The sequence below is a fragment of the Delphinapterus leucas genome, chromosome X (genome assembly GCF_059928025.1).
Source record: "Delphinapterus leucas isolate spDelLeu-1000000601 "Yukka" chromosome X, BTC_Dleu_Yukka2, whole genome shotgun sequence".
In the NCBI taxonomy this organism is placed as follows: domain Eukaryota; kingdom Metazoa; phylum Chordata; class Mammalia; order Artiodactyla; family Monodontidae; genus Delphinapterus; species Delphinapterus leucas.
Genome location: NC_143150.1, coordinates 2949154 through 2972078, shown reverse-complemented (window position 1 = coordinate 2972078; position 22925 = coordinate 2949154). Strand labels below are relative to the sequence as shown.

The 22925-nt window shown below is 59.9% G+C and overlaps 1 protein-coding gene and 2 pseudogenes across 1 annotated transcript; all 3 read left to right on the top strand.

Moving 5' to 3' along the window:
• The first annotated feature begins 4039 nt into the window (after positions 1 to 4039).
• On the top strand, positions 4040 to 5017 carry LOC149744141 (melanoma-associated antigen 10-like). The gene has a single exon (XM_089904018.1). It carries the CDS (start codon positions 4125 to 4127, stop codon positions 4671 to 4673), a length of 549 nt encoding a protein of 182 aa, XP_089760144.1. The 5' UTR covers positions 4040 to 4124; the 3' UTR covers positions 4674 to 5017.
• Positions 5018 to 9199: 4182 nt separating this feature from the next.
• LOC149744140 (paraneoplastic antigen Ma6E pseudogene) lies at positions 9200 to 13131 on the top strand (annotated as a pseudogene).
• Positions 13132 to 13518: 387 nt separating this feature from the next.
• On the top strand, positions 13519 to 16892 carry LOC149744139 (heat shock transcription factor, X-linked-like; annotated as a pseudogene).
• Positions 16893 to 22925: the final 6033 nt, after the last annotated feature.

Genomic DNA, 22925 nt, shown 5'->3' with positions numbered 1-22925 from the left:
TGCACGTGCTCATCCCGCCCTATGGCCTCCCAGGGCTAACTCTGTTCTGGGGTCCAGGCTCCCGTCAGTCCTCCTTCAGGGTGCTCACCTTGACTCAACACAGGACCTGGGATTCTCTCCTGTGCTCACCAGACACGCTGACCCTTATACCGCCTCCCCAGGCTCTCTGAGACCCCGCCCCATGCTCCCCCTCCACAGCGTGTCTGAGACCCGGATGTCAGGAAGTGCTGCACGTGCTCTTTCTGCCCTATGGCCTCCCAGGGCCAACTCTGTTCTGGGGTCCAGGCTCCCCTCAGTCTTCCCTCAGGGCACTCACCTTGACTCCACGCAGGACCTGGATTTTCTCCTGTGCGCGCCTGAGACCCCGCCCCTTATACCCCCTCCCCAGCCTCTCTGAGACCCTGCCCCTTACACCCCCTCCCCAGCGTCTCTGAGACCCGGATGTCAGGAAGTGCTGCACGTGCTCATCCTGCCCTCTGGCCTCCCAGGACCAACTCTCTTCTGGGGTCCAGGCTCCCCTCAGTCCTCCCTCAGGGCCGTCACCTTGACTCCACGCAGGACCTGGGATACTCTCCCGTGCCCACCAGACACCCCGACCCTTATACCGCCTCCCCAGCCTCTCTGAGACCCTGCCCCGTGCTCCCCCTCCGCAGCGTGTCTGAGACCCGGATGTCTGGAAGTGCTGCACTTGTTCATCCCACCCTATGGTCTCCAAGAACCAACTCTATTCAGGGATCCAGGTTCCCCTCAGTCCTAGCTCAGTGCTCTCACCTTCACGCCAAGCAGGAACTGGATTCTCTCCTGTGCCCGCCTGAGACCCCGCCCCTTATAACCCCTCCCCAGCCTCTCTGAGACCCTACCCCTTACACCCTCTCCCCAGCGTCTCTGAGACCCGGATGTCAGGAAGTGCTGCGCGTGCTCATCCCGCCCTATGGCCTCCCACGGCCAACTCTGTTCTGGGGTCCAGGTTCCCCTCAGTCCGCCCTCAGGGCCCTCACCTTGACTCCAAGGAGGACCTGGGATTCTATACCTTGCTCACCAGACACCCCGACCCTTATACCGCCTCCCCAGCCTCTCTGAGACCCCACCCCGTGCTCCCCCTCCACAGCGTCTCTGAGACCCGGATGTCAGGAAGTGCTGCACGTGCTCATCCTGCCCTCTGGCCTCCCAGGACCAACTCGGTTCTGGGGTCCAGGCTCCCCTCAGTCCTCCTTCAGGGCCGTCACCTTGACTCCACGCAGGACCTGGGATTCTCTCCCGTGCCCACGAGACCCCCCGACCCTTATACCGCCTCCCCAGCCTCTCTGAGACCCCGCCCCATGCTCCCCCTCCGCAGTGTCTCTGAGACCCAGATGTCAGGAAGTGCTTCACGTGCTCATCTCGCCCTATGGCCTCCCACGGCCAACTCTGTTCTGGGGTCCAGGCTGCCACCAGTCCTCCCTCAGGGCGCTCACCTTGACTCAACGCAGGACCTGGGCTTCTCTCCCGTGCCCACGAGACACCCCGACCCTTATATCGCATCCTCAGCCTCTCTGAGACCCCGCCCCTTACACCCCCTCCCCATCGTTTGTGAGACCCGGATGTCAGGAAGTGCTGCACGTGTTCATCCCGCCCTGTGGTCTCCAAGGGCCACTTCTGTTCTGGGATCCAGGTTCCCCTCCTCCTCCCTCAGTGGTCTCACCTTGACTCCAAGCAGTAACTGGATTCTCTCCTGTGCCCGCCTGAGACCCCGCCCCTTACACCCCATCCCCAGCCTCTCTGAGACCGCGCCCCTTACACCCCCTCCCTAGAGTCTGAGACTGGGATGTCAGGAAGTGGTGGAGGTGCTCATCCCGCCCTATGTCCTCCCAGGGCCAACTCTGTTCTGGGGTTCAGGCTCCCCTCAGTTCTCCCTCAGGGCCCTCACCTTGACTGCACGCAGGACCTGGATTCTCTCCTGTGCCCGCCTGAGACCCCGCCCCTTACACCCCCTCCCCAGCGTCTCTGAGACCTGGATGTCAGGAAGTGCTGCATGTGCTCATCCCGCCGTATGGCTTCCAACGACCAACTCTGTTCTGGGACCCAGGCTCCCCTCAATCCTCCCTAAGTGCTCTCACCTTGACTCCACGCAGGACCTGGGATTCTCTCCTGTGCCCGCCTGAGACCCCGCCCCTTATACCCCTCCGTAGCCTCTATGAGACCCCGCCCTTTATACCCGCTCCGCAGTCTCTGTGAGACCCTGACCCTTATACCCTTCCCTGCCTTCAGCCCTGGGAGGCCCTGGGGCGGAATGAGCACTTGGCAGCGAGTCCTCACTTACGTATCCGGGTCTCAGAGAGGCTTAGGAACAGGTATAAGCGTCCGGTCTCAGGTGTGCTATGGCTAGAATCCCAGGTCCTGCGTGGAGTCAAGGTGAGGGGCTTGAGGGAGGACTGAGGAAAACGTGGACCCCAGAACAGAGTTGGCCCAGTGAGGTCATAGGGCGGGATGAACACATCAGCACTTCCTGACTTCCGGGTCTCAGAGAAGCTGGGGACCTGGGATAAGGGGCGGGGTCTCATGAGCGCAGAGGGTAAAATGTCAGGTCCCTGGTGGACTAAGGTTAGGGCCCTTAGGCAGGACTGAGGGGACCCTGAGGGAGGACAAAAGGGACCCACCAGATCACCGCCCTTGCAGGTGGCCGTGGGAGGCCCCGGGGCGGGATGAGCACGGTAGGCCTGTCCTGACGTCCTGACGTCAGGGTCTCTGAGAGACTGGAGACCTGGTATAAGGAGCAGGGACTCACACTGGCAGACGGGACAATCCCAGGTCCTGCCCAGAGTCCAGCCTGCACGCGAGGAAGGAAGGACTGAGGACGTTAGACCCCAACACAGGGAGGGATCCTTTGCCCTTCCGCGGGGGCCTTGGAGGCGCCAGAGCATGGTCAGCAGATGAGATGTTTCCTGACCTCTGGGTCGGGGTCCTCAGGAGGTCAGGTGTTTGGTGTGAGGGGTGAGCCTTCAGGTCCGCAGAGGGTGGACTCCCAGGACCCCGAGGGAGGACTGAGCAGATCCCCAGCCCTGGAACAGGGGCCTCAACAGAAACCTGCCCCTGTGGTCAGCGCTGGGAGGCCAGGCAGGATGTGAGGAGGAGGTGAGGACCCAGCATCTCTCCATCCTAGGACCCTTGGGAGGCCCTGGGCAGGTGCAGCCACCTGTGGGGCCCCCTCCCTGCTTTCTGTTCAGATTCGGGGTCCTGATCTGAGTTTCCCCTCAGGCCTGCAAAGGGGAGGGTCCAGGCCCTTAAGGGGAAGAGTGAGCACGACGAGCGAGCCCCGAGGGGACCACCCACCCCAGAACTCAGAACTGGGGCACCTCACAGAGTCCGGCCCAATCCTCCTACCAGCACCGAGGCCCAGAGCTGTGCCACAGTTTACACAAGAGGTGCGGCCCTCCATTCCTCTTACAGGGGCTCCAGGAACCGGGAGGCGAAGGCCCAGGTCTGAGGACCGTGTCCTCAGGGCACAGAGCAGAGGAGGCCCAGGCAGCGCCAGGAGTCAAGGGGAGGTGCGTGCCCTGAGTGTGTACCCAGGGGCTCCCCCTCCCAGAACAGAGGGGACCCCACAACACCCAAGTCACCCCACCCCCCTGACAGCCCCAGAACCTGGGGCCGTGCTGGCTGCACCCTGAGGAGCCCCCTCACTTCCTTCTTCAGGTTGGCAGGGGACAGGCCGCCCAGGAGGAGCGCCCCTGTTAGGCCCGAGGGCAGCCTTTAAGAGGAGACCTGTAAGTGGCCTTTGTCAGAGCTGCCCAGGGTGCCTTTCTCTGCCGAGGCCGCTCACACCCGCTCTCTACCCCAGGTAAGAGGTCCCCTGCCCACACTCCCGTGGGCTGCCCGACCCCAGTGATCAGGCCCCTGGTCGAGATGAGTGAGCTCCGCCAGCCTGAGGCCGACCTTCAGGCCCCAGTCCCGGCCCAGGGTCCGGTGGAGGCGCCGCTGCTGGGGGCTGCGGGGGAGGAGGCCGCATCCCGCTCGTCCTCCGCCTCCCCTGGCGCCCCCTCCGTCTCCGCCTATGCCGAGCCCTTGCCCCGCGAGGCACTTGCTGTGCCGATGGCTGACCTGGTGGCGTTGCTGCTCGTGTATCGCCGCCGACCTCCGAGGCGGAGATGCTGAGTATGGTCCTCCGGGAGCATCGGGACCACTTCCCCGAGGTCTTCAGCCACGCTTGCGAGTGCCTGCAGCTGGCGTTTGGCTTGGACGTGAAGGAGGTGGACTCCCGCGAGCGCACCTACGTCCTGGTCCCCACCCTGGGCCTCACCTGGGATGCAGTGCTGAGCGACGGGCAGTGCACGCCCGAGGCCGGCCTCCTGGTGCTGGTCCTGGGCGTGATCACGCTGTTCGGTGACCACGCCCCTGAGGAGGAGGTGTGGGGAGTGCTCGGCAACATGGGGGTGTGTGCCGGGAGGGAGCCCTGCATCTATGGGGAGCCCAGGGAGCTGCTCACCAAAGTGTGGGTGCAGGAGGGCTACCTGGAGTACCGGCAGGTGCCCCAGAGCGACCCTGCCCGCTACGAGTTCCTGTGGGGTGCCCGGGCCTACGCGGAGACCAGCAAGTGGCAGGTCCTGGAGCATCTGCTCAGGGTCAGTATCTTGGATCCCAGGTCCTTCCCATCCCTGTGTGCAGAGGGTGTGAGCGACGAGGAAGAGGGAGCCTGAGCCAGAGCAGCAGCCAGGCTCCTTCCAGGCCCAAGTTCACTGGTAGCAAGTGAGGCTGGTCCTTCACTCTGAGTTTGAAGAGGGAGCGGTCGAGTTTCCAAGTAGTGAGGGCCCCTGCGAGTGGGGGGAACATGGTGTGTCGCATCTTTGGGTTCCTGTCGTGTAAGATGACATGGAATATCATCTGTGTTTTCTTTAGGAAGTTTTCAAATATTGTTCCATTTGAAAGAAGGCTTAATAAGCTTCAGTATCTAAGTTTGCAAATGACATTAATCACACATGTATTTGCACTAATTCAGTTCAACGACAAGAGTTTTGCAATTGTGTAAAACAAATTGTAGGATTCCCATATTGTTCGGTGATGGTGAACAAGATAACATGGCATTGGAATAGGAATTTACTTGGAAATGTGAAAGTAAATAGCACTACAACTGGAGGCCACCACGTTGTTCCTCGGGACACCTCGTCGTCCGCTCAGTGGTGGGTGCCCTGCTGTGGGACTTTCCTGTTCCAGCCAGAGGGCAGGGCCAGGCCCCAAGCATGTGGGCCAGAGGGGGAGTGGCTGACCTGAGGGAGCGGGCATGGCTGGCGCCCATCTTCCTGGCGAGACACCACCCGCAGGGCCCTGAGGAAGGGAGACTGTGGGGGGATGGAGGGCCGCCGGGTGGGGTGTAGCGGAGGCACCTTTTTGAGGACCCTGGGGGGCGCCGGGACCCGTGGGCTCCGGTGGCCGTTAGAAGTTCCTCTGTGTGTTGTTATGCCCTCTGTTCAATGGTTTCAGTCAATGTTTCTCTTTAATAAATTTCCCTGAACGTTTCCTCTGAGTCTGGCCTCTGCTGTGGGCAATGGAGGGAAAGGGCTGCTGCGGGTGAGGGCGTGGGTCCAGAGTGCGATTCCTGCTCAGCACCCATGGGACACTTCTCCAGGGAGAGGGTAAGGTAGGCACTTTGCAGACCCAGACCTCATGAGGGTTTTTCTTCCAGTTCATAGGTGAACTGTAAAGTTTTAGCGAAAACTGATAATTGCCTAAAAAGGCAGTAGAGAAGTTAAAATGTAAATGAAAACCTTGATTATCTCAGCAGGAAAAAGGGAACATAGGAGCAACAATAGATGGACAGACACTGCTATGGACTGAATATTTGTAAACCTCTCCCCCTCATTCACCTGTTAAATTCTAACCCCCAAAGGGATGGGATTTGGAGGTGGGGCCCTGGGAAGTGATTAGCCCATGAGGGGGGAGCCCTCATGAATGATTACCTCCCTTATAAAAGAGGCCCCAGACGGCTGCCTCATTCTTTTGTGCCATGTGAGAAGATGGCTAGTTGATACAACTAGACAAGAAATCAGTCCATATGAAGAAGAGCTTTATTACTATTATTTATTACTCAGTTGTACAAAGGAACGAAACTGGGTCATTTGTAGATGCGTGGATGGATCTAGAGACCGTCATACAGAGTGAAGGAAGTCAGAAAGAGAGAAACAAATATCGTGTATTAATGCACATATGTGGAACCTAGATAAATGGTACAGATGAACCGGTTTGCAGGGCAGAAATAGAGACACAGACGTAGAGCACAAACATATGGGCACCAAGGTGAGAAAATGGTGGGGGCGGGCGGGGGGTGTGATGAATTGGGAGATTGGGATTGACAAATGTACACTAATATGTATAAAATGGGTAACTCATAAGAACCTGCTGTATAAAAAAATACATAAAATAAAATTCAAAAATTAAAACAAACCAAAGAAATAAGAATAGGTTTATGACATTATCAATCACAGTAGAAAACCACCTGTGAAGACAAATGGACGTACTTGCCACAATGGGCTCTGCATCGCCAAGTTTGCTCCCCCAACTCCGCAGCCTTGCAGGGAGGCCTTCCTATTGGTGGAAGGCCAATGGGCGTGTCTTTTGCTTCCGGAGGCGCCAAGCCTTGGGACCTCAGGCCCTCAGTGCGCATGGCTACTGCTGCTTCCGTAGCAAAGCGCCTCCTCACGTGCTCTTCTGATCCAACCACTTTCCCTGTAAAGCGACGTCTAGAACTTTCTCCCTCATCTTCCTGGGGCTTCCGGGAACACCCGGAAACCACGTGGCGTTCGCACAGAGTGCCTGGGACAGTCGGCTGCACAGTTCCCGGCTGCTCGGCTGAGACGAGCTCTTCAGCCCCTCGTGAGCGGGACTACGGAGCCATCCACAGGGTCAGAGCAAGTCAGGAGACAGGCGGGGGCTTTGCCGGGGGTTGGACTCCGCAGGTACCGGGGGCCCTGGGAAGGAGTGGAGGTCGGGGGAGGGCTACGGGCTGCTCGGTTGGGAGTGGGGGAGCGGCGGCAGAGGGTAGCGGGCTGAAGGGGGCTGAGGGAAGGGTCCCCCAGTGAGCGGGTCAGAGGGGAGGACCGCTGGCTTCCGGGGTGGCTGGTGGGGGGCGTTCTGGAGTCGGGGTGCAGAGGGTGGGGCTAATGGCTAAGCGTGGGGTGGGGGCCGGAGCGGAGGGCTTCCTGCCGGTCGGGTGGGGCCGGCTTTGGGGGCCAGAGGAGAGGACGACTGGCTGCGGGGGTGGGGAGGACGGCCCGGGCGGGCCCCACCCCCGGGGCCGAGACCGGAGGGGAGGGCTAACGGCTGCTGCGTGTGGCGGGAGGAAGGGGGAGCTACTCCTGGCTGAGGCGGGGGTCGATGGGGAGGACTCCCGGGCGCGGGTGCGGTAGGCGTTAGGGAAGTTCCCGCTGGGGCGGGGCGTGGGGTGGGGGGGGCGGGCGCTCGTGGCAGTTAGGGGGCTCCAGCTCCCGGGTGGGCGGGGGCAAGACGGGTGGGCTGTGCGTCTGGGGTACGAGAAGCGAGAGCCTCCGGCGCTGAGTGTGCTCGGGGGAGGACTCCCCGGTGTGGGGAGGTGAGAGAGGCAGTCTGACCTGTATGCATGGCGGGGCGCCCGGCTTCCAGGGCCCAGAGCGGAGCGCCACCAGCTGGTGGGTGGGGGAGGGTGTATGGAGGGGATGTAGTGCGAGGGGCCGGGGAGGAGCCGCCTGGCCACGGGGCGCGTAAGTGATGCTGAGAGGGGGAGGCGCTGGGGCTGCTGTGATCTGGTGGAGGCTGTTGGCCATGGCAGATGGATTTGTGGGGGTCCAGGGAGGGGCTCTGGCCCACTGCATTAGGCATCGAGAGCTTCAGGTCGCCTCTGTCCGGGTGGCACAGGAATTGCAGAGGTGGGTGGGCAGGGCAAGGCCCTGGCCTCCGCACAGAGTACGCAGATTCTTTACGAGGGTGCTTTGCACATTCACCCGGACACGCCATACCAGAGTTGTAAAAAAGTCTCCATAAATTTAGCAGTATTGCAAGTTTACATGATAGGTTTTCTCATCACGGGGGAATTCTATTTGATGGTACTAATGATAATATATCTTCAAATATTGGGAAACCCATGGATCAAAGAAAAAATCACAGAGGGACTTAGAAAATATTTCAACGTGAATACTAAAAAAGCACAACTTACCAAAATTAGTGGGAGGCAGCAAAAAGCGACAGGAGGAAACTGTATTCCCCTAAATGCTTCTGTTAGAAAAGAGTCAGGACATAAATTCAGTGAGCTAACAGTCCATTTAGAGATGCTAGAAGAAGAGCAAAGGAAACATAAAATGAAGTAATAAGAGAGCTAAGAGAGGAAATCAGTGATAGAAAGCAAATTATGGACACGATGAACAAAGCCATGCGCTTCTTTCAAAAGAGCAAGGAAACCGAGAAAGTCCTAGAACGATGAATCACGGAAAAATAGAAAGAACGCTGATCACCAATATGAGGAATGAAAGAGGGCCAACGTTACGGATCAGATGTACATTAACAAAGAAGATATAGGGGAATATTATGGGATATTATGGAAATGTTTATGCTAACAAATTGGAAGACTTGAAACATTCCTTGGGAAAAAGGCAGCTTCCTAAAACTGAGGCCAGAAATGTAGAAAAGGTGACGAGCCTTCTATCTGTCTTTTTTTAAAACGTTATTTTATTTTATTTTATTTTATTATTGTTTCTTGAGTCGTACGCAACAAGTGCTCTTTTGTTATTATTTTTAAATTTTATTTTTACTTTTGGCTGCGTTGGGTCTTTGTTGCTGCGCGCGGGCTTTCTCTAGGTGCAGCGAGCGGCGGCTACTCTTCGTTGCGGTGCGCAGGCCTCTCATTACGGTGGCTTCTCTTGTTGCAGAGCACGGGCTCCAGGCATGTGGGCTTCAGTAGTTGTGTCACGTGGACTCAGTAGTTGTGGCTCGTGGGCTCTAGAGCGCTGGGTCAGTGGTTGCGGCGCGCGGGGTTAGTGGCTCCGCGGCTTGTGGGATCTTCCCGGACCAGGGATCGAACCTGTGTCCCCTGCACTGACAGGTGGATTCTTACCCACTGCGCCACCAGGGAAGTCCCTAGCCTTCTATCCTGTAAATAAATGGAATTTATTTAAAAAGTTTCCTAAAGTCAAACAAACCAAACAGGGCAGGGAGGTGCTCCAGGCTGCTGCTGTGAGGGGCACTAGGGTGGTCTGTGTGGCACAAACATGATCCTCTCCTCTTTGCACCCACAGGCCGATTCCCACACTTCAACAGCCTGTGCACACCTGTTTGATCGCTTCCCCCCACCCTCAGGTCCTCGAAGATGGCGACGGCTCTGGCGGTATTGCGGGACTGGTGCAGGTCGATGGGCGTGAACGCTCAGCGATCTCTGCTCATCCTGGGAATCCCAGATGACTGCAAAGACCAGGAATTCCAGGAGGCTGTGCAGGCTGCCCTGCGTTCCCTGGGCAGGTACCGAGTGCTGGGCAAGGTCTACAGAAAGGAGCTGGGGTCGAGTGTTGCCCTGGTCGAGTTTGCTGAGTGTTTAAATCGAAGCTTGCTCCCCCGCCAAATACCAGGCAAGGGAGGGCCCTGGACTGTGGTCTGCCTGCCCCAGCCCCCTGATGCTGATTCACAGGATAGACCCAATGTCCCTGCGCAGCCCCAGAGACAAGCAGTGGTTGGCAGGGCAGGTGAGGCAGGAACTGCAGGTCACTCAGGAACTGCAGGGGAGGAGGAAGCTGCAGGGGAGGCGGGAGTCGCAGGTGTGGAGGGAGACAGAGGTGAGGAGGAAGCCTTAGGTGAGGAGGGAGCTGAAGGTGAGGAGGGAGCTGAAGGTGAGGAGGGAGGTGCAGGTGAGGAGGGAGGTGCAGGTGAGGAGGGAGCTGCAGGTGAGGAGGGAGCTGAAGGTGAGGCGGGAGCTGCAGGTGAGGAGGGAGCTGAAGGTGAGGGAGGTGCAGGTGAGGATGGAGGTGCAGGTGAGGAGGGAGCTGCAGGTGAGGCAGGAGATGCAGGTGAGGAAGGAGCTGCAGGTGACGAGGGAGCTGCAGGTGAGGCAGGAGATTCAGGTGAGGAAGGAGCTGCAGGTGAGGAGGGAGCCTCAGGTGAGGCAGGAGCTACAGGTGGGGAAAGATCTGAGGGTCGAGCAGGAGCTGAAGGTGAAGCAGGAGTGTCAGATGAGGAAGGAGCTGCAGGTGACGACGGAACCTCAGGTGAGGCAGGAGTTGCAGGTGAGGCAGGAGCTGCAGGTGAGGAAGGAGCTGCAGGTGAAGCCAGAGATGAAGGTGAAGCAGGAGCTGAGTCAGATGAGGAAGGAGCTGCAGGTGCGGAAGGAGCTGAGGGTGAAGCAGGAGCTGAGGGTGAAGCAGGAGCTGAAGGTGAAGCAGGAGCTGAGTCAGATGAGGAAGGAGCTGCAGGTTACAGAAATGTTGCAGGCGTGGCAGGACTTCTGAGTATGGCAGGACCCACAGGCCAGGCAATGACTGCGCCTGAGGAAGCAGTTGTGACAGTGGCAGGCGCCATGGGTGAGGCAGGGCCCGGGACCCAGCAGTGGAGGCAGGCCCTGCAGCCCGTGCTACACGGCATGGGCTACCAGGAGCTGGGAACCTTCTCTGGGATGGAAGAGCCGGGCCACGGGGAAGAGTCCTCTGAGAGCTGGCTGGAGCAGGCCAACGACATGCTGCACCTGTGGCGCCACGTGTCTGAGAGGGAGAGGAGGAGGAGGCTGGTGGAGAGCTTGCGCGGCCCCGCGCTGGACCTCCTGCGCGGCCTCCTGGCGGAAGATCCCGAGCTGGCTGCCCAGGACTGCCTGGCCGCGCTGGTGCAGGTGTTTGGGAACAAGGACCCCCGGGGGAGTGCTCGGCTGAAGTTCGTGACCTGTGCCCAGCGGCCCCAGGAGACTCTCTCTGCGTACGTGAGGCGCCTGGAAGGCCTGCTGCAGTCGGCCCTGGAGAAGGGGGCCATCCACCCGGCCATGGCGGACCAGGCGCGCGCCCGGCAGGTGCTGATGCGGGCCCGGCTGCACGACACGCTCCGGGACACGCTGAGGACGATGCGGCTGAGGAGGAGGCCTCCCGGCTTTGCGGGGATGCTGCGGCTCATCCAGAAGACCGAGGCCTGGGAGGCCGGCCCGGCTAGCAGGGAGCACTTCCCAGGGCAGGAAGAGGCCCGTGTGGACGTTGGAGTCCTGGCAGCAGCCGCCCAGGCCGCCGCGGCCCATGAGGCCATCACCGCAGGTACCACTGCACATGGCACCAAGGCCTCCCCGGCCGGTGAAGATGCCACCGCCCAGGCCGCCCGTTCCAAGGAAGGGAGCGCCGAGGACCACCCGGCACGTGAGGAGGCCAGTGCGGCAGTTGCCGGCACTGCCAAGGCTGGCGAGGCGGCCCCTGAAGAACATGGTGCCGCCAGGGCAGCCCCTGGCCCTGGGGAGAGCAGCAAGGCGTCCGCGGCCACTCAGGAAGATGGAAGTGCTGCCGCCCCTGCGGGCCTAGGTCAGGCAGTTCCCTCAGATGCCCCCAGAGTCCCCATGTCTGGCCTTTTGGGCAGTGCTTCCCCAGTGGCCCCAGGAGGTCCTGGCTGGGAGCCAGAGGGCCTCGCCCAGGCAGGAGGCCAGGAGGCCGAGGAGAGCCCCGAGGAGGGGCTCAAGCCCATCCCAAAAGAGCCGGGAAATGAGGACGGGGCTGCAGAGATGAGCCCCCCGGGGTCCACCTCGGGCCAGTAGGCTCAGCAGGTCCCAGGGCCCCCAGGCTTGCAGGCAGGGGGAGGGAAGGCCTGGCAGCCTACTGGCCCCATATTAGGGGCTACTCAAGGTGCCTGGGCCTCCTTCCTGGGAGGGCACCCCTATTCATCATCCCCTGGGGCAGGTTGCTCCCTGTACTGGCAAGCCCAAATGTGTCCCTCTAGGCCCCAGAGGGACCCAGGTGTCAAGGAACCCCCCAGCCCCCGCTCCCCTCCCCCCAACACACACACCCTAGCCATCGCCCCCCCGCAGAGCCCTGAGGTACGCCACGTGCCAGCCAAGGCTCTGGTCTCTGTGGGCCAGTGTCGTGAGCTCAACGTGTGCTTTCTGGGCATAGATTCAGGCCCAGCGCTGCCTGTTGTTGTGGAAATGTGCATGTGTTCCCCTCTGAGCAGTTCCCCCAAACCCTGCGCGGCGTGGAGACCCCGAGCCCAGTCCCAGGAGCTGGCGGGAAGGACGGGATGGACGAGGTCACAGCCAGTGCCCAGCCCAGGACCTGGGATCCCACCTGGGACCTTGGGAAGGAAGACCTTGACCGTGGCTGCAGGAGGTCTGCGGGAGGCCCCCCAGGGCTTGTGTTCTGCTGGGCCACCCCGTTGTTCCTCGGGACTCCACGTCCCTGGCTCGGTGGCGCGCGCCCTGCTGTGGGACTGTCCTGTGGCCGCCATAGGGCAGGGCCGGGCCCCGGGCATGTGGGCCAGAAATGGAGGGTCTGCCCTGGGGGGAGCGGGCATGGCCGGCGCCCATCTTCCTGGCGAGAGGCCACCCGCGGGGCCCTCAGGAAGGGAGACTGTGGGGAGACGGAGGGCCGCCGGGTGGGGTGTAGCGGAGGCACCTTTTGGAGGACCCTGGGGGGGGGCCGGGACCCGTGGGCTCCGGTGGCCGTTAGAAGTTCCTCTGTGTGTTGTTATGCCCTCTGTTCAATGGTTTCAGTCAATGTTTCTGTTTAATAAATTTCCCTGAACGTTTCATCTGAGTCTGGCCTCTGCTGTGGGCAATGGAGGGAAAGGGCTGCTGCGGGTGAGGGCGGGGGTCCAGAGTCAGATTCCTGCTCAGCACCCATGGGACACCTCTCCAGGGAGAGGGTAAGGTAGGCACTTTGCAGACCCAGACCTCATGAGGGTTTTTCTTCTAGTTCATAGTTGAATTGTAAAGTTTTAGCGCCCTTGACCGTGGGCCGTATCTCGGACGATGCTCGTGCTTGAAATCATGGGTGCTGTGCACGGCCCGGAAGGCCAGGGGACACACAGGAGGACCTCTGACCTCGTGGGTCACACGTGGGTCCGTGCACGTCTGCCTGGCCCGGGGGCTCTGGGACCAGAAGGCCGTGCCCGGTTTGCACGAGCGCTCGGCCTGTGGCTCTGCACCCGTGCACGAGTGTCTTCGTGCCCCCTGCGATGACGGGCGTGAAGCAGGAGGCTGACATGCTGACGGGCCTGCCCTTTATGATGTCACTTGCTGGCTGGGCTGTGATGTCACCCCCGAGCAACCGGAGCACTTCTGTGAGGGGCTGAGCGGGAGTGTGAGCCCAGGGTGCTGCCGGCCGCGCTGCACTGTCCCGTTTACGTGGCGGAGGGACACGCCGCGCTCCGCATGGCTGCGGACCAGAAGGGCCCCGCCGCGGACAGGGCGCCCGGCTTCGGCGAGGCGCCTCTTCCTCCCGACACAGCGGCTCCGGCCCTCGGCTCAGGGAGCTGCACCCCCCAGTCCCTCGCCCTGGACCAGCCCGTGCCCGCGGGGCACCCCGACCTCAGGCTGCTGCCTGGAGAAGCCGCTTTCCAGGATTTGACGGAAGAGCCTTTGTTGAAAAGGCCTCGCACCGCCTGCGAGGCCGTGTGGGAAGGCAGCCTGCTCTTCCACCCCTTTCCCAGGAAGCTGTGGACGATCGTCAACAGCAGTCGCTTTGCGTCCATTTGGTGGAATGAGGACGGGACTTGCATAGGCATCAACAGGCCGCTGTTTCAAAAGGAGGTTTTGGACAGGGACGGCCTAGACAAGGTGTTCAAGACAGAATGTATGAAGAGCTTCATCCGCCAGCTTAACCGCTACGGATTCAGCAAAGTGCACCAGGACATGCACACGTCCCTCTGCGTGACCAACCTGTCCACGAAGGAGCGGCCCGCCCACGTCCTGAGCGAGGTAAGGAGGGCGGGGGACGGCGGGGGAGGAGCCCTCTCCAGGGGCTGAGCCGCTGGGCCCGGGGGTGGGGGGCGGGTGCCAACCCCCGGGCCGCCTGGGACGGCGGCAGGCGTGTCGGGAGAGCTTCCTTTAAAGGTGGTACTTGGGGACCTGCGTGACAGCCGGAGCTGGCAGTGCCGCGCGCTGTGTTGGGACGTTGTTATGGGGGGACCCGAAGCGTTCTCAGCACAGGGACGTCACTCCTCTCCCTCCTCCTTTTCCCTTTGGTGTGTCTGTGTGAGGTGATGCGTGTGAACTGGACCCCCTGTGGTGATCATTTCACAGCACACGCGGGCAAGGCGTCATCCTGTACTCCTGACACGTGGGCAGTGCCGCTCGTGCCTGACACGCAGTCACACCGGGGGACAAGAGGACACTGCTGCAATGCTGGCCCTTCCCGTCCTCCTGCTCGGGGACAGTGGCCCGCCGGGGGGAGGGGGGAGGTCTGTGTGCCCCCTTGACTCCCATAGCTCCAGAGCATCACCTGAGTGGGGGCGCAGGTCCCTTCCTGGGAAGCAGTCAGCGTCCCTGGTCTGGCCCCTGGAGGCGCTGGCCAGGGGGCGATTCGGACACTTCCTTAGAAAGCTACCGAACCTTGTTGCAGTCTCGTACCTGCAAACGCCACGTCCCCTTTCGTGGGCCTTGTGCTCATACTAAGGGGCCACGTTCAGTCCTTTTCCAAGGGCGAGAGGTGATGGTGAGTGAGCGAGTCTCGGGGATGTAAACGCTGGGGCCCAGCGTCCTGCTGGGACCGGGTCCCGCTCTCTGCAAAGAGGCCTTGGGTCGGCTGGGGGAGGGCGCCCAGGGGCCCAGCCAGGCGGCTGCTGCTTGCGAGCAGCTCTTTTGTGACTCGGGGTTTCCTTTCCTCTCTCAACTGCGACCTCAGTTACACTTCTACCACAGTCCCCTGTTCCAGAGAGACTGCCCGCACCTCCTGGTGAGGATGCAGCCGAGAGTGCACACTAAACCAGCATCCGGGCAGGTGGACGGCGAGCCGGCAGCCCCGGGGCACCGCCCGGCGCCCAGCGCCGCGGAGCCGCAGCACGGCCTCCCACCGTATCCTGAGCACATCCAGGGGACCCCGAGCTACCCGCAACTCGACCATGCCTCCGCCCTGGCCAGGACTGACTCTGTCGCTCCGGCCCCTCCTCGGACAGCAGCCGAGCCCCCCGCGCCGCATCCCAGCGCGCAGGTTCTGGTCCCTCTAGTCCCTGTCCTGGCAGAGGTGGCCCAGCCAGCCGAGGTCCCCTGGCTCTGCTGCGCCTGGCCTCCCGCCCAGATGAGTCCTCCCTGGCCCGTGCCGGGCCTGGCCGCCGCACCCCCGCAAGTCCTCAGCCTGCCCCCCCCGCGCAGCTCCCGGGGGCCGCGCTTTTGCCTCTTGTGCACCCTGGATGCCTGAGGTGGCCGCCAGGCCTGCCGCCTCCCTGACCTTGATCCATCGGCCGCTGAGCCACTTCTACCATCGCTGCGTGGGCTCCCGCTCTTTCCTGGAATACCCGGCCCCTCCAGGCAGGCCCACAGAGGACCCTGACCAGGCAGACCCTGCAGACACACGGAGGTGGTGACGCGGCCAGAACCTTGCAGGGCAATAAAGAGCACAGGGACTTGAGAGCGATGTTCCACCCAACACGTGTTTGGCGCCTCCGTCCTGGGCGTGGCTGAGCAGTTGAGTCCCCTCAGCAGGAAACGATGACGGGTGTCAGCCCACCCCCGGCACAGTGCGGGCACCTAGCAGACACCTGGAGAAGCCCCTCAGACGCCCTGTGTCCACTCACTAGAAAGACACTTGAAGGGCTGGACAAACACAAGGAAGGCCCTGGCACCCGCGGCTTCACAGTTGCGGGGGCATCGTGTCCAGCAGGGTCTCGATTTGACAGATGAGAAGAGCTCAGGCCTCCCCTGGTCAGAGGCCTGAAAAGAGCCCTTACTGTCCTGAGACGCACAGGTGTGGAGGTGACGGTCCCTGGCAGGGGCCTGCGGGTGTTCAGTTTGGGGGTGCTCTCTGGTGTCTGGACAGCAGGATTGAGGTTTGCTTTTCACTGCGGGTCCTGCGTCTGGAGACATTTTCCTGGTTCTCTTTTCCTTGCCTTTCAAGCTAAACCCTTCAAGGGCGCCATGCTCCACCACCCTCTGGGCGCTGGGGTGTCGAGCTTATACCGTGAGTCCTTGTGGTCAGTGCCCAGTGGTGTGTACAGAGCACTGAAGGCCAGGGCGCACCCCCAGCTCACAGCTGCTGCCTCCACGTGTGGGGGATGGGCTGGGGGACCTGGCCAGGACTCTGTGGCTGTCACAGCGATAGGGCAACATCCTCTCCCAAACACTGCTAAGGAGGGGGCGGGGAGCGGGAATTGCCTGGAGTTCCAGGGGTTAGGACTCTATGCTTTCACTTCGGTGGCCCGGGTTCAATCCCTGGTCGGGGATCTAAGATCCCCCAAGCCTTGTGGGGTGGCCAAAAACACAGAAAAGAAAAAAAAAGGTGGGTTGGGGGAGGACGGGAAGTAGACCCAAGGTACCAGGAATGATCCAAGCACCAGCAGCCAGAGGAGCCCCGGGTCTGCCCGGGTGATGGGTGGTCCCGTCTGCCGCTCCCGTCTGTCACAATGCCACAGCTAGTGCACGTCAGGGGGGTCTCTTGAGCAGCCCAACAGCAGTGCCCCAAATGAACGATGCAGAAATGGACAGAAGGGACGGAAGAAACCGGTCTACAATAGAAGTGGGAGACTTCGGTCCCCCCTGTGATGGATTCAAATGGATCCCCCAGCTCCCACCCCAATCATTAAGTCCACCTGTTGCAGTGCTAATCTCAAGGTGCATGTATTTGGAGATAGCACCCTTGGGGAAGTCAGTAAGGTTAAATGAGGTCACAAGGGTGGGACCCTAGTCCGACAAGAGCGGTGTCCTTTGGAAAAGAGGAAGAGACAGCGAAGATCTCCCTCCCGCCCTCCCTCCCTCAGCCTCTCTTCCACCCTCCCAACCTCCCTCCCTCTCTCTCCCTCCGTCCCTCTCTCTCTCCATCCCTCCCTCCCCCTCTGCCCCCCTCTCCCCGCTCCCTCTCTCTCTCTCTCCCCCTACCTTCCTCCCCCTCTCTCTTTCCCTCCCTCGCCCCCCCTTTATCTCTCTCCCTCCCTCCCCCTCTCTCCCTCCTTCCCTGCTCCTTATCTCTCTCTCCCTTCCCTGTCTCTCCCTCCCTCCTCTCTTCTCTCTTGCCCTCCTTCCCTCCCCCTTCCCCTCTCTCTCTCTCCCTTCCTCCCTTCCCCTCTATCACTCCCTCTCTCTCTCTCTCTCTCTCTCTCTCTCTCTCTCTCTCTCACCCTCCCTCCCTCCCTCCCCCCCCCAACCTGTGCAGAGAAGCAGCCAAGTGAGGGACCAAGAGAAAACCAGCTGTCTGTGAGCCAGAAAGAGACGCCTTCCCTCACCTGAAACTGCACTTTCCAGCAAGTTGAGGTTGGACTTCTAGCCACCAGGACTGGTACCCAGTACATTTCTGTAGTTTTAGCCACCTCCTCTGTGGGACCTTGCTATGGCAGCTCTAAGCAGACTAACACAGCCTGCTTTCATTATGGGTACAGCGACCAGACAGCACCGCAGTAAGGGAATCACAGATTTGAACAGCACTGTACAAAGACTAGGTCTCATGACATGTGTAGACTATTAGCCCCAAGAACAGAATAGACACGTGCTCGTCAAGCGTACCTAGAACGTTCTCCAGGGTACTCCACGCGTCAGGCCACACAGCATCCCTCAGTAAACTTAAGGGGATACAAAAAAAAAGGGCTGAAATCATACAAAGTATGTTCTCTGGCCAAAATAGAGTGAAATTAGACCTCAATAACAGAAGGAAATGTGGGAAATCTGAAAATAGAGGGAAATTGAGCCGTGCGTCCCCAAATAACCGCATTAGTCTGGGACGATGCCAAATCCCACAGCACGGGGTGAGGGGCTGAAACAGCAGACACAGATTCTCACGGTGGTTCCGACCAGGAGGCCGAGAGGGAGGGTCCAGCAGGGGTGGCTCGTACTGCGGCCGGTCTCCTTGGTTGCAGGTGGCCGTGCTCTTACCGCCCCTCACGTGGTCACCCTCTGTGCACGCACCCCCAGCCCCTGCCTTCTCTCCTTGCGTCTGCTGATCCGCTCTTCCCTCAAGGGCACCAGCCATCTTGGATTAGACCTCATCCTAATGGCCTCATTTCAACCTAAGAACCACTAACTCCAGTCACAGTGACATCCTGAGGTTCTAGGGGATTAGGGCTTCAACATGCAAATTTTGGGGGGACGCAGTTCAGTCCATAACAGTAGCCCAGGGAACGTACAAGACATCACAAGGGAAATTAGAAAATACTTTGAAATGAAGAAAACACATACCAAAGCCCTCAGGACCTATGGCACGCGGCCAAAGAGGCACTTGGGACCTAAAGCTGCAAACACTCCTGTTCCAATGGAGGCGACACCTCAAATCAACAGCCTCATCTTGAACAGGGACAAGCGAGAAGAAGAGGAAGGCGAGCCCAAGCATCCTGACAACAAATTTTCACGAGAAAAGAAAAACTGCGCTAATCCACGTACGCGGGGATCACAAGGCGTGTACTGGTTGGGAATCCTCACAACATGGGGGAGGGCGCATCTTTCTTACACGCTCAGTAACAAGAGCTACATCCACCGACCACTTCATTTGGCCCAGGCTTTTAACAAGCAGGTCACATCATGGGGAAACCCACACCAATGCTTTTGCCTTGTACTATTAGGAGGCCCATTTTACAGATGGAGAAATCGAGGCATAGGGAGTCTCCGTGATTTGAGCAGCTTGTCACTAGAAGGACTCTTATTGAAGCTAAGCATCATATGTGTGCAAAGCCCCATCCCCGCACTGGCCTGACCTGTCTCCCCAACAGTCAAGGGCGTTCAGCCGTCCTCCACGGGGTCCTACTACCGGATGCCTCAGGCCACATAATGGAGAAAACACAGGGAAGCCAGGCATTAGTGCCCATGGGAGCCTGACACTGGATTCTGCCCACGTGGCCTCCCCAGCCCCATCAGGTCACCATCTCTCGTGAAATGGACACGAGGGCCAGGGAGGAGGGTGAGGGTCTAGGACTGAGGGCGTGAGGATGGAGAAGGGTCCTGGACGTGGGGGTCCGAGGCACGGCCCTCTGAAGGCGGCTCCTATGCTCAGGCTTGGGCCCTGCTCTCTCCTTCCACTGCCCACTCTGCTCCCTTCTGTCCCAGCGGCGTGGTGGCCCCACGTTCTCCTGCAGGCTCACTTCCCCGGGCACACTGGCTGTCAGGCAGGCGGCAAGCCTGCATTCAAAGCACGGGGACCACCGGGCTGCTGGACTCTCGGCATCCCCACGGGGCGTGAGTGTCTGTGCCCTTCAGGGCCCTGCGGATGCACCTCCTCCTGGATGCTTGCTCACACGTGGCTTTACACCCTGCTGCTGTCTTCTGAATGTCACTTGGCTTCACACCCTGCATCCCGCCACCAACCCAGCCCTATCCCTGTGCCCAGCCCCAGCTCAGGGACCACGGACAGGCACAGGCCCGGGCCCCCGCACTTGCTCACAAAGGCCCCTAAAGCAGCAGCCGGCGATATTTGCCACAGAGGAGGGTAGGCGAGAGCCAGGCAGGAGGTCAGCCCTTTGCCAAGGAGGCTGGAGCTCAGAGCAGACTTTAGCTGGGGCTGGGGAATGGGGGCTTCTCGGGAAACAGGGCCACGGCTGAGACGACTCACACCAGCCCCTCAGGGGGCAGGCTCAGCGCACGTGGAGAACGTCAGAGCTTCCCGCTGACGGGCAGCAGCTCCCGTGTGCCCTGCCCCGCCCTGGTCAGGACTGGCTGGGTGCCGGGGTGGTGTGTGCTCGTCCACAGTCTACTGGGGAGGGTGCTGCTGCCCCCCTGAAAAGTGCCTCCCTGAATGTCCCTGGGGCGCTCTTGGCGTGTCCCGGCCGCTGCTGCGCTGCCTGCCACGGCCGTCCCTGGGCTAGCACTGTCCCCCATCAGTCAGTTCACTGCACGAACGGGCACTAGGAATCCCTGCTTTCCCCCGGCAGTGCCCCACGGGGCTCTGGTCCTGGAGCACCCGTTGTCCCAAGAGCACCCATTTCCTGCTGGGGTCCAGGGCTGCAGCTCACCGGCAGAGGCATCTGCTCCCACCTGCCTCCCCCGGCCAGCCCAGGGCCGGTCAGATGGGATCTGGTGGGTGCTGTTCCTTCCACCTCTCTGGGGCGGCTGACCCTCTTCACAGCCTGCATCACCGGGACCCCAAAGCCCTCTCCTGCCTGGCTCCTTTCCAAACCCTCATGCGGGTCTGCGGGTGGCTGGGGCCTGGGGGAGCGTCCTGGGGACCACCCCTGCCATCTGCTACAGCCTGTCCCTCTGCTCAAACACCCTGATCGGGGACACCAGAGTCCTAGCCGGCTCTGCGGGTGGCTGACAGGACACGCCTGTGCCTCTCGCACTCAGGCTCAAAAACCAAAACCTCACGGTCACATTCAGAAGGCCATCAGTGTACTCAAACATTTGGGCATTACGTAGGGAATGATTTCAAAATAAGTCGGAAGCACAGAGATTCGCCCCACATCCACGTGGCAATGATTATCACTTACCAACCACGAGGAGGCTCGCCGAGTGGCTACATCACGTCCTGTGAGCTCCACCCGAACCATGATATTGGTTGGGGGGGGGGATGCTTCTCTGGGACTCTCAGATAAACATACATGCACGAGGTCATCAGGACCGGGGCCTAAGCGGCTCTTAGTCGGGGGACAGGCAGGGCAAAAGCCAGGCTGTGCATACCGAGGCCAGGTTCCGGAGAGAGTGGGCGCTGTGGGCAGCAGGGTCACCCCTGAGGGGGACTCGGGGCTGGGCCCCACGAGGACGCCCCCGACCCCAACAGGGCCGTTCGGCAGCTGGCGGCTGCCCTCCTGACAGAGACTCAGCACAGCCCCGCGGGGACGGATGGGTGCAGCTCAGGGACCTAAGGGTGCGGGTTGCGTGAGGGAAATGCCCTCCGCCAGCTCCCTGTGGGGCAGCCTCTCTCTGGAACACCTCCAACCCTGCCCAGGGCCTTAAAGGCACAGAGTCTGGCATCTCACATCTAAGGGTCAAAGGTGCAGGACTTAAGACCCTGGGGGAGGAAACACGGTGGTCTGTGTCTGTGTTGTCATGGCTTGAGGACTAACCCCCGACCCCGGTGTGCCTTCGATACAGATGGCCGTGACAAAAATGCTTCTGCTCAGAATTCAGTGGCAAAGGGTCATCACATGACCCCTCCTAAGTGAAGAGGACTCTGGCAGTGCTGTGTCCCCACTTGTGCGGGGAGGAGAGGAAGACAAGATGGGGACGAGCACCTGACGGCTCTCCAATGCCACACTGCCTAGTAGAGGCTCAACAAAAGCAGGGCTTACCTTTTGTGATGACAAAATCCCCTTCTTTTCCGGCAGGAGTGTCTGAGCAGGTTACATTGGCCCTGAAGTTCTCCACCTTTTCCAAGTGCCCACCTGCAATATGGCAGGTGCTTCAAATCCAGGATCCCACGTAATGTTCACGTTGTCGTACGGCGCTCAGCAGGGAGGGCCGCCTCTTTAGCCCCCGGCACCGTCTGCACCTCCCACTGCAGTGACCTCCCAATCCCATTAGGCCCAGAAGTTGCTCCTTCCTTTCGATGCCAGGTCACAGCCCAAACCTGTGGGTCTCTGATGCCGCCATATTTCTGCGCCTGCCTGAACGCGGGGACACTGGCGGACGTTGCTTCTTAGTGGCTAGGACTTATTTCTAGTATTATTCTGATCCCAGACTCTGTCCTTCTCTCCTCTGGAAATTGCTTTCTTTTCATGACATCTCAGAGAATTTGCAGCTCCATAGGAAACGGAATAGAAAACCAGTCAAAATTGCTGTTCTGTGTGTTTTACTCCTGCAGGATATATTATTCAATTTGGATGTGTGTGTGTGTGTGTGTGTGTGTCGGCATGGAGGGAAGGGTGGTGATTTCCCCAGCTGGGGGCAGCTCACGCAAAGCTCCAGTCACACGGCGACTCCTTTCCACTTCGGCAGCCTCTCTTCTTTCAAACCCCCTATTTTCATTCATTTCATCCCACTGAAATCTAGACCTTGCTCACAAGTGGCCAAAGTAAACTCCAGGTGACTAAAATGGTCGTTTCCATACAGTTGGTAATTGGCTCTCCCAGGGCAGGGAGAGGAGGGCCAGCCCCGGGAATACCGAGCAGGGCTTCAAAGAGCAAGACCCTCATTTCTCTGGAAATCCTTGCAGATGGCGGGTATGAAACACCTACCTCTTCACTGTGGCCCACTGCAATGCAACAAGAGCCAGCACCCCTTCCTTCCTGCCCCAGGGCGAGATTTCTCTCGGCTTTATCCATGACCCAGAAGGACATCTCACAGCAATGTCCCATTTCAGACTTTCCCCTCCAACCCAAGACACACCCTCTGCATGTCTGGCTGCTGCCACCGCCCAGCTTCATCACCATCACCTCCCACAGAAGGAACCCCCACTTCCCAAAGGCCCAAAGTGCCCTGGCTCGGGGCACTTAACACTCCAGGGCTCGCTCCTGGAGCCCCACCGCCTCGTCCCATGTTGTCTTATTCTGTGGGACTTAGGGGACGTCTCACCACCTTCCTCATGTGACAGTGGCTCCTAGACCATCACTCTAGGTGTGGGTGTGTCCTGCTTTTCCTAGCGTTCCCGCTACTAACACAGGCCCTTCCGGAGAGCAGAGGCTCCGTGGAGGTCTGCGGAATAAACAAGCCAGTGGGCAGGGGGCTTATTGACGCCGGATGAACCTTCTCCTACTTTCTTAAAATACCCGTGCAAATCCAACTCAACAGAGATAGTTCGTTTTATTTACAGAATGACAGACAAGACAGGGAAGCAAGAATTGGAACAACAATGACTTTTATTTTTCTATTTCTTCCCCCATCTATATCACTGCTAAGTACTTCCACGTTTCCAGAGCAATTCTGATTCCCATTCCCTGTTATCTTGTACACGGTCACAAAACGAACTGGGAGATTT